Source organism: Sander lucioperca, chromosome 19 (assembly GCF_008315115.2).
Source record: "Sander lucioperca isolate FBNREF2018 chromosome 19, SLUC_FBN_1.2, whole genome shotgun sequence".
Taxonomy (NCBI): domain Eukaryota; kingdom Metazoa; phylum Chordata; class Actinopteri; order Perciformes; family Percidae; genus Sander; species Sander lucioperca.
In genome coordinates, this window is record NC_050191.1 from 14,300,818 (window position 1) to 14,312,902 (window position 12,085).

The window sequence follows — 12,085 nt, forward strand, 5'->3', positions numbered from 1 at the left end:
TTATGACTTTTCGACATATGCTATGACTTTTTTATGACTTTTCGACGTACTATACTATGACTTTTTTCGACATACTATACTGTGACTTTTTACCACATACTATACTATGACTTTTTATGATTTTCTTTGACATACTATACTATGACGTTTTTCAGCATACTATACTATGACTTTTTATGACTTTTTCGACATATGCTGTGACTTTTTTATGACTTTTCAACACACTATACCATCACGTTTTTGCGACTTACTATACTAAGACTTTTTTATGACTTTTTAACACACAATACCATCACGTTTTTGCGACTTACTATACTAGGACTTTTTATGACTTTTTTTCGACATACTATATTATGACTTTTTTATGACTTTTTCGACATATGCTGACTTTTTATGACTTTTCGACATACTATACTATGACATTTGTTCGAATTACTATACTATGACTTTTTTTGACATACTATACTATGACTTTTTATGATTTTTTGCGACATACTATACTATGACTTTTTATGACTTTTTTCGACATACTATACTATGACTTTTTATGACTTTTTTCGACATACTATACTATGACTTTTTATGATTTTTTGCAACATACTATACTATGACTTTTTATGACTTTTTTCGACATACTATACTATGACTTTTTTTCGACATACTATACTATGACTTTTTATGATTTTTTGCGACATACTATACTATGACTTTTTATGACTTTTTTCGACATACCATACTATGACTTTTTTTCGACATACTATACTATGACTTTTTTCGACATACTATGACTTTTTTATGACTTTTTGACATGCTATACTATGACTTTTTTGCAACATACTATACTATGACTTTTCATGACTTTTTTTGACATACTATACTGTGACTTTTTTTCCACATACTATATTATGACTTTTTTATGATTTTCTTTGACATACTATACTATGACATTTTTCAACATACTATACTATGACTTTTTCGACATATGCTATGACTTTTTTATAACTTTTCAACACACTATACCATCACGTTTTTGCGACTTACTATACTATGACTTTTTATGACTTTTTTCGACATACTATACTGTGACTTTTTCTGACTTTTTCAACATATGCTGACTTTTTATGACTTTTCGACATACTATACTATGACGTTTTTGCGACTTGCTATACTATGACTTTTTATGACTTTTTTCGACATAATATACTATGACTTTTTATGATTTTTTTGCGACATACTATACTATGACTTTTTATGACTTTTTTGCGACATACTATACTATGACTTTTTATGACTTTTTTGCGACATACTATACTATGACTTTTTATGACTTTTTTCGACATACTATACTATGACTTTTTATGATTTTTTGCGACATACTATACTATGATTTTTTATGACTTTTTTCGACATACTATACTATGACTTTTTTTCAACATACTATACTATGACTTTTTATGATTTTTTGCGACATACTATACTATGACTTTTTATGACTTTTTTCGACATACCATACTATGACTTTTTTTCGCATACTATACTATGACTTTTTTCGACATACTATGACTTTTTTATGACTTTTTGACATGCTATACTATGACTTTTTTGCAACATACTATACTATGAGTTTTTGACTTTTTTCGACATACTATACTATGACTTTTCATGACTTTTTTCGACATACTATACTATGACTTTTTATGACTTTTTTTCAACATATTATACTATGACTTTTTATGATTTTTTTCGACAAACTATACTATGACGTTTTTATGACTTTTTCGACATAACTATACTATGACTTTTTATGATTTTTTGCGACTTACTATACTATGACTTTTTATGACTTTTTTGCGACATACTATACTATGACTTTTTATGACTTTTTTGCGACATACTATACTATGACTTTTTATGACTTTTTTCGACATAATATACTATGACTTTTTATGACTTTTTTCGACATACTATACTGACTTTTTATGACTTTTTCGACATACTATACTATGACTTTTTGTGACTGCTATACTATGACTTTTTATGACTTTTTTTCGACATACTATACTGTGACTTTTTTCTGACTTTTTCGACATATGCTGACTTTTTATGACTTTTCGACATACTATACTATGACGTTTTTGTGACTTGCTATACTATGACTTTTTATGACTTTTTTTCAACATACTATACTATGACTTTTTATGATTTTTTTGCGACATACTATACTATGACTTTTTATGACTTTTTTCGACATATACTATGACTTTTTATGACTTTTTTTCAACATACTATACTATGACTTTTTATGACTTTTTTGCGACATACTATACTATGACTTTTTATGACTTTTTTCGACATACTATACTATGACTTTTTATGACTTTTTTGACATACTATACTATGACTTTTTTATGCCTTTTTTTCAGACATACTATACTATGACTTCTTTTTGACTTTTTTCGACATACTATACTATGACTTTTTTTCAGCATACTATACTATGACTTTTTATGATTTTTTGCGACATACTATACTATGACTTTTTATGACTTTTTTCGACATACCATACTATGACTTTTTTTCGCATACTATACTATGACTTTTTTCGACATACTATGACTTTTTTATGACTTTTTGACATGCTATACTATGACTTTTTTGCAACATACTATACTATGAGTTTTTGACTTTTTTCGACATACTATACTATGACTTTTCATGACTTTTTTCGACATACTATACTATGACTTTTTATGACTTTTTTTCAACATATTATACTATGACTTTTTATGATTTTTTTGCGACAAACTATACTATGAGTTTTTATGACTTTTTTCGACATAATATACTATGACTTTTTATGACTTTTTTCGACATACTATACTATGACTTTTTTGCGACATACTATACTATGACTTTTTATGACTTTTTTCGACATACTATACTATGACTTTTTTTCGACATACTATACTATGACTTTTTTGCGACATACTATACTATGACTTTTTATGACTTTTTTCGACATACTATACTATGACTTTTTTTCGACATACTATACTATGACTTTTTTCGACATAAAATACTATGACTTTTTTCGACATACTATACTATGACTTTTTATGACTTTTTTGCGACATACTATACTATGACTTTTTATGACTTTTTTCGACATACTATACTCTGACTTTTTATGATTTTTTTCGACATACTATACTATGACTTTTTATGACTTTTTTCGACATACTATACTATGACTTTTTTTCGACATACTATACTATGACTTTTTATGACTTTTTTGCGACATACTATACTATGACTTTTTATGACTTTTTTGCGACATACTATACTATGACTTTTTTTCGACATACTATACTATGACTTTTTTCGACATACTATACTATGGCTTTTTTATGACTTTTTGACATGCTATACTATGACTTTTTTGCAACATACTATACTATGACTTTTCATGACTTTTTTTGACATACTATACTGTGACTTTTTTCCACATACTATATTATGACTTTTTTATGATTTTCTTTGACATTCTATACTATGACATTTTTCAACATACTATACTATGACTTTTTCGACATATGCTATGACTTTTTTATAACTTTTCAACACACTATACCATCACGTTTTTGCGACTTACTATACTATGACTTTTTTATGACTTTTCAACACACTATACCATCACATTTTTGCGACTTACTATACTATGACTTTTTATGACTTTTTTTCGACATACTATACTGTGACTTTTTTCTGACTTTTTCGACATATGCTGACTTTTTATGACTTTTCGACATACTATACTATGACGTTTTTGTGACTTGCTATACTATGACTTTTTATGACTTTTTTTCGACATACTATACTGTGACTTTTTTCTGACTTTTTCGACATATGCTGACTTTTTATGACTTTTCGACATACTATACTATGACGTTTTTGTGACTTGCTATACTATGACTTTTTATGACTTTTTTTCAACATACTATACTATGACTTTTTATGATTTTTTTGCGACATACTATACTATGACGTTTTTGTGACTTGCTATACTATGACTTTTTATGACTTTTTTTCAACATACTATATGAGTTTTTATGACTTTTTTCGACATACTATACTATGACTTTTTTCGACATACTATACTATGACTTTTCATGACTTTTTTCGACATACTGTACTATGACTTTTTCATGACCTTTTTTGACATACTATACTATTACTTTTTTATGATTTTTTTCGACATATACTATGACTTTTTATGACTTTTCGACATATGCTATGACTTTTTTCAACATACTATACTGTGACTTTTTCATGACTTTTTTCATCATACTATTCTATGACTTTTTTTCGACATACTATACTATGACTTTTTTCTGACTTTTTCAACGTACTATACTATGACTTTTTATGACTTTTTTGACATGCTATGCTATGACTTTTTTCGACATACTATACTATAACTTTTTTGACATACTATACTATGACTTTTTTATGATTTTTGACATACTATACTATGACTTTTTTGCAACATACTATACTATGACTTTTTCATGACATTTTTCTAAATACTATACTATGACTTTTTATGACTTTTCGACATGCTATACTATGACTTTTTTGCAACTTACTATACTATGACTTTTTATGACTTTCTTCGCCATACTATATTATGACTTTTTTTTATGATTTTCTTCGACATACTACACTATGACTTTTTTATGACTTTTGACGTACTATACTATGACTTATGACTTTTTCGACATATGCTATGACTTTTTTATGACTTTTCGACATACTATACTATGTTTTTGCGACATACTATACTATGACTTTTTATGATTTTTTTGCGACATACTATACTATGACTTTTTTTTGACATACTATACCATGACTTTTTATGATTTTTTTGCGACATACTATACTATGACTTTTTCATGACTTTTTTCGACATACTATACTTTGACTTTTTCATGACCTTTTTTCGACATACTATACTATGGCTTTTTTATGACTTTTTCGACATATACTATGACTTTTTATGACTTTTCAATATATGTTATGACTTTTTATGATTTTTTGCGACATACTATACTATGACTTTTTATGACTTTTTTCGACATACTATAGCATGACTTTTTATGATTTTTTTGCGACATATTATACTATGACTTTTTCGACATACTATACTATATTTTCGGACTTTTTTTGACATACTCTACTTTGACTTTTTTATGACTTTTCCACATACTATACTATGACTTTTTCAGACATTATTCTGTGACTTTTTTATGACAAATAGAAAATATAGGAGGAAAAAAAAACTTTAATCGTGAAAATTGAAGAAATCTCAGGAAGAGATACTGAGGAGGGATCCCTTTTCTGGGTTGGACAGACAGGAAACAAATGGCAAGTGTACAGAATAGCCAATATAATGAAATGATAGTATGGACAATTCATATGACAAAAGATATACATAAAATGTAAACATTTGAAGAAAATGCCTTCAGGAACACCTTCCAGATGTTGCCAAACTGCTCAAGACTGGATTAAAAGTCATAGTCTACTATGTAACCTGGACAAAAATAAAAACTGAAGCACATCAGTCCCCTTTCCGTCAGCTCTGTTAAATGAATGTTGATTTGTCTATTTTATAAATATTAGCTGTGCTTTATGTGGTTGACATTGGACATTGATGGCATGTTGCATCAGGATCAGGAAATCAAATTGCCAGTCTCTTGCCGACTCTGGCATCCTGCTAGCCGATGTGCAGGCATCAGACGTTGAGCTGGGTGGCCTCCTTCGGTTTCCTGTTGTGGTGTCCTTTCACTGAGACTTGGCTGGATCCTGGAGTGCCGTCGCCATTCAAACGGAAGATTTCTTCTGTATGCATATCTGACGGCCACATTCTGCTTCATGATGAATCATGCACCAGTTGAAGAAGCTGATGGGATAACATATCAATGGAATTGTTAATGTGACAGATAAAATTGATTGAAAAAAAAGTCATAAAAAATGAATTGTATAGTATGTAGTAAACAGTAATAGTATAGTATGTCAAAAAATGTAAAAAAAATAAGGCATATATAGTATGCTGAAAAATGTCATACAAAAGTCATAGTATAGTATGTCAAAAAACTTCACAGTATAGTATGTTTAAAAATGTCAAAAAAGTCATTGTATAGTCTGTTGAAAAAATTCATAAAAAAACCATAGAATAGTATGTCGAAAAAAGATATTAAAAGTCATAGTATAGTATGTCAACAAATGTCCAAAAAGTCATAGTATAGTATGTCAAAAAAAAGTCATAAAACAGTAATAGTATAGTATGTCGAAAAATGTCATGTTGGAAAATTTAAAAAAAAGTTATTGTATAGGATGTTAAAAAAGGTTATAGTATTGTATGTCAAAAAAAGTCATATAGTATGTCGAAAAAGTTATAGCATATAGTATGTCGTAAAAAGTCATAGTATATAGTATGTCGTAAAAAGTCATAGTATATAGTATGTCGTAAAAAGTCATAGTATAGTATGGCGAAAAAAGTCATAGTATAGTATGTCGAAAAATGTCAAAAATTAGTCACAATGTAGTATGTCATAAAAAGTCATAGTATTGTATGTCGAAAAAAGTCATAGTATAGTATGTCGAAAAAAGTCATAAAAAGTCATAGTATTGTATGTCGAAAAAAGTCATAGTATAGTATGTCGAAAAGTCATAATATAGTATGTCGAAAAAGCCATAGTTTAGCATGTCCAAAAAAGTCATAGTATAGTATGTCCAAAAAAGTCCAAAAAGTCATAGTATAGTATGTTGAAAAAAGTCATAAAAAACCATAGGATAGTATGTCGAAAAAGACATAAAAAAGTCATAGAATAGTATGTTGGAAAAAGTAAAAAAATGTTATAGTATAGTATGTTTAAAAAAAAGTCATAGTATTGTATGTTTAAAAAAGTCATAGTCTAGTATGTAAAAAAAAAAAGTCATAGTATAGTATGTTGAAGAAAATCATAAAAAAGTCATAGTGTAGTATGTCGAAAAAAGTCATAGTATAGTATGTCGCAAAATGTCCAAAAAGTCATAGTATGGTATGTCAAAAAAAAGTCATAAAAAATGAATAGTATGGTACGTTGAAAAAAGTCATACTATATTGGAAAATGTATATAAAAGTCATAGTATAGTATGTCAAAAAAAGTCATAGTACAGTATGTTAAAAACAGTCACAGTATTGTATGTCAAAAAGTCATACAAAATTAATAGTATAGTATGTTGAAAAAAGTCATAGCATAGTATCTCAAAAAATTTCAATAAAGTCATAGTATAGTATGTCGAAAAATGTCAAAAATTTGTCACAATGTAGTATGTTGAAAAAAGTAATAAAAAGTCATATTATAGTATGTCGAAAAGTCATAAAAAAGGAATAGTATAGTATGTAAAAAAGTTGTAAAACGTCCTAGTATAGTATGATTTCTCTCAAAAACTATGTTTATGTCATGTAATTGTTCGTCCCACAGTTTCTATCACTTTACGTGTGCAAAGTGCTCCATGTTTTTGTTGTATTGCATCAATAAAAGCCTAATCAACAAAATAAACAAATATCGAAACAGAGAATAAAGAGCATCTCAAAAGAGCTTGTCTGTTTTTTTGTCTCACACATTAACTCTACATTTTAACTGACAGGGATTTCAGGCATACTATACTATAGCATTTTTGAAATACTATACTATGACTTTTTTATGAGTTTTTATGACATACTATACTATGACTTTTTATGATTTTTGACACTATTTAGGGATGAGTGAGAGGTATATGTGTAATGGCTGGTTAGTTAGGAAACAGTTGAGGTTTGTACTAGTTTAGGTCTACTGTGTAATATTTAGGAAGACATTTACTTCTACAATGGCACCACTGTGTTTTGTATATGCACCAGGTGACCTGACTGTTTTCTGATCTGCTGCTCTCTCTCTGTCTTTTAGGCCAGCCTCGGTGGAGAGGAAACCTCCGGAGCTCAGCACTCTCAACGACGGCTATCAGATCCGCATATGATCCTCTTCTTCACCTCCCAATCATCCCAAATCCGTCCAACCTTCTCCGCCACCCTGATCCTGAAAAGTCTCTACCTGCCACCAACGTTTGCAGGAGAGGATTCCCTGCAGCTAGAGTGATTTTACACATACAAAGTGGACACAAAAATACGTTTCAAGAACCTTTCTGCACTGGAACAGGAAGAACTTCTTTAAAGCCGAGGAATCAGACAAAAAGTGTCTGGTTGGTCGGGTTTTTATACCCGTTTACCCAAGCAATGAATCCTTGACAACCGCCTTATCATCACACACCTGAGAGTGGCTGCTCTTTTTCTTTCCCATTGACACATTTTAGTCATGTAGCTGAAGCGCTTACCCTGACCTGGGATAAAACCAGAAGAAGTGATATCAATGTATTTCTAGGTTTACAACAATTCAATCAGCCGTCGTGTCCTTCGTGACAACAGATGTAACCAAGTATTTCTATGACCCCCTCAGTGACAACGTGTCTCAGAAAAGAGCTACAACATGAAGTGAGAGAGAAGAAAGGGTTAGTACAAATAAGTGAACATATTCATATGTGATCAAGAGACAGGTAGCTATGATGGAAGAGTGACAACAAAAACATGTTGGCTTCTCTTTGCACAGAACACGACTAAAAATAAACATGAATTTATTGGTGCTTTTGGCATGTTGTCTTGTAAAATGATTGGTTATCCTAATGCCACTTCTATAGCACAATTTTGCTACTGCAGTTAATGTATTTTGTAAGGGATGGGAGGATGACTTTCATTTTGTTGTCAGTTTTCCAACATGGCAGAGGCTGCGGGGAGACAGAGACAGATCAGAAGGAAGCAGATTCAAAGGTGTAGGTGTTGTTATCCCACTTTATTCACACATGCCTGCTCAACTACTGCAACACTTTGGCTTTAAGAAAAAGATCACTAATGGAATGTTCAGAAGTAATGCTTCAGTTACACTTTTGACTTTCCCCAAAAAAACTCCTCAACCAACAGCAGCTTAAATAAGATGACTAAGTAGGCTTCCACATGCAGATTCTATTGATCAGAGCGGACGAGTGTAGAATAAGGAGAGGGCATTCGATAACTTATGCAGAAATATCAAAGATGAGAGTCAATAGAGAGGAAAAGGAAGAAGAGATGAAAAGGAGTAAGGAGAGAGATGATTTACTGCAGAAGATCAGTGAAGGATCATTAGAGCACTGCGGCAAACCTCCTGCCTTCCCCCCCTTCTCATTTTCCTCTTCCTCTGCCCTCTGTTGACACATTACTGAATACATAACCACACCCCTGTTTGCATCCAAGCCTTGTGAGTGCTAGAAAGAAACTACTGAAACAGAAAAAAAATATCAAATACAAATGAGAAGAAGTTTAAATGAAAGTTAAGATGTTTTTAAAGTGGGGTTGTATGAAGTACTTACCATCAGTGTATTACCTACTAAATTAATTTGGAGAAGGAAACCGGAGTGCCGACACAGAATCTAAGCAACGTACTGCTGTGGATGGGGGCAGCAGGTAAACATATTTTAGACACCTAAAAAAATCTATATCAGTTTATGTGTATGCTATTTTTTCCCCACTTTACCTTGCTGTCAGACAGCCCTTTCTGAATGAAGCCTTTGTATCCATCTATGCGCTCTTTAAAGCCAGACATCTTTTGACAAAAACAGAAATTTTACCTTGCAGAACTCAGGAGTTGCTGGTCTACTGCTGCCTCGATCGGTTAGGTTGTTTGTTTGTGTTGTTGTGTGACTGTGGCGTTTTAAAGTGTTAGTTTGTATTTCGACCGCCAGCCCATCCACACGCTGCGGAGCGGAGGAGGGTCTGGCTACTCCACACAGCATTCAGGGATAGGAGAAAAACCTGCTCTGGTTAAATGGCATTTCTTTAAACCAATCACAATTGTCATTGGCGCCGCTTAGCGATAGAAAACTCAGATTGGACAGATAGTCTAGCTAGCTGTCTGGATTTACCCTGCAGAGATCTGAGGAGCAGTTAACCATAGTCCCAGTTTAAAATTCCAACACAAAGAAAGTGGAAGGAAACGGATATTGGCGAAAATACATGCATCCGGCGGAATTTCCTGCGGCACCGGAGCAATCCCAGAAGTGGAACGTCGAGGATATTGACTAGTTATACACTGACTATGGAGAAGTACTTCATACAACCCCACTTCTGTACCAAAATTCAATCACTAGTATTTCCAAAGCAATTTAGCACAAGGCTAGTGGAGCTCCGCATGTGTTAACCAAACTCAGCTGTAGCCAACCCATGTGTTCACACAGTAAACTAACATAATGTCGGCCAGCTGGCTGCTGCCTTTACAGCTGTTCCACTAACAGCTGGAATATCAAATCACTTAGCTGGTCCGAGTTCAGCTGCAGCCAGTTTGTCCACTCAGACAAACGAGGAGTGTAGGCAGATGTTGTTGGCTGAGTGAACACTCTGTAACAAAGGCCTCATTCAAGACAGATTTATCTGGCAGAGGGATTTATCGCTCTCTGCATGCTGTCAGCGGATATCAAATAAAAGCAGTCAGGACCGCAAGGTCAGGACCCTTAGAGAGCTCCAGGATGATGTTTTGGTCACAAAATGACTCCTATTATTGAGATTTATCATGTTTTATTTCAACGATGAATGCCCTTTGTTTTAATACTCTAAAAACTAAAATCGAAAATTTTGATTCATAGTGAAAGATGCGACTGTAATTCTGCAACATGAGGGTGCATATCTGCTCTGTTTTGTGTTTGACGACTTAAAACGTAAGAAAAACGTCAGTGCTTTTTTCGAAGGAGACAAATAAGAGTCAGGAAAGTTCTCATAGCAGCTCAGTGAATTGTCTTTCCGCGCTGAGAAGCCTCTGTACTAAGTGACCTATGAGAGTACATTTAGTACTGAATACATTGTTTCACGCTCGTATGCGTGATGTATCGTAAGGATTGTCCAAACAAATCTAATCAAGTTTGAATTTGATTGTTTTTTTTGGATTCTCCTGTTGAGGCCTTCGATGAATCACAGCTGAGAAGCTTGAAATCAAAGAATCTTGAAATCTCACATGTCCAGTATGATATATATGTACTGTACAGTTTTAACCCTTCACACTGAGAACTATACAGGTTAGTTTTAATTAAGAAAAGATATATTATTTGGCATCTTACGGGTGGGAGAAGAAAATAGGGGATTTTGTTCAAATTAAATACATGATTTGAATGTAAACGATTGGCTACTTCAAACTTTAGGATACTTGGAAAAATGACGACTGACTTCTGTAGTTTTCATCTGAAGGATTAACTCGAAGAAGAAAAAATTGTGTTTCCCAAAATCAAGTGAAGCTGCACCAGGCAACTTAAAGTGACATTGAGAGAGCACCCGTAAACTTCTGAAGGATTTGATCACGCAGAAATAATACAAGTCCTGTAGCAGTGCTAGTCGCCATACATAAAACATACTGCTCTATTTAAAAGGCACTCTGAAGTACTAGTAGCGCTATAGAGCATTGTAGTTTGTTTTGTTAGTATCTCATGCACGCTAACTAGGACGTGGATCAGGTGCTTTTCCACTGATCGACAGTTAGTGGCGGTAATGTGCCAAGAAATGTTCACAAAGGCAGGGAAGACTGCTAGCAAGCAAACATGGATGCAAGTTTTAAATTCTCCCAGAAATCGTCTCCACAATAATTTAACTAGAATATAATTCTCATAATTCAACAACACAAGGGACAATTAGTTAAAGGGAAACTATGCAGTTTTTTTTAGCTTAATTTACCTTAACTGAACAGCTTTGGAGTCATTGGAATGGTTATATGACTTTTTTCGAGTTGAATGGTGGTTGTCTCGCTTCCCCCTAGCGCCTGTGAGCTGAAAAATGCCGGCCTCCGCGTCAGGAAGTATCGCGTGATATCAGGTCTCGCGATGCAACAAATTGCTTCACGGCACTGCACACATACGCCCATTCAGGAACCAGCTAACAAGGTAGCGATGGAGTTTTTAACACTATCGTCATGGCTGAGCCGGCAAAAAAGAAGCAGAA

The 12,085-nt window shown here is 32.7% G+C and overlaps 1 protein-coding gene across 1 annotated transcript in view; it reads left to right on the forward strand.

Moving 5' to 3' along the window:
* Positions 1 to 9,392, forward strand: part of vash2 (vasohibin 2) — a 45,490-nt gene extending 36,098 nt beyond the window's left edge. Inside the window, exon 9 of the mRNA XM_031308320.2 lies at positions 7,989 to 9,392. Coding sequence (XP_031164180.1) covers positions 7,989 to 8,058 — 70 coding nt within the window. The 3' untranslated portion in view covers positions 8,059 to 9,392. The remainder of the gene's footprint in view (positions 1 to 7,988) is intronic.
* Positions 9,393 to 12,085: the final 2,693 nt, after the last annotated feature.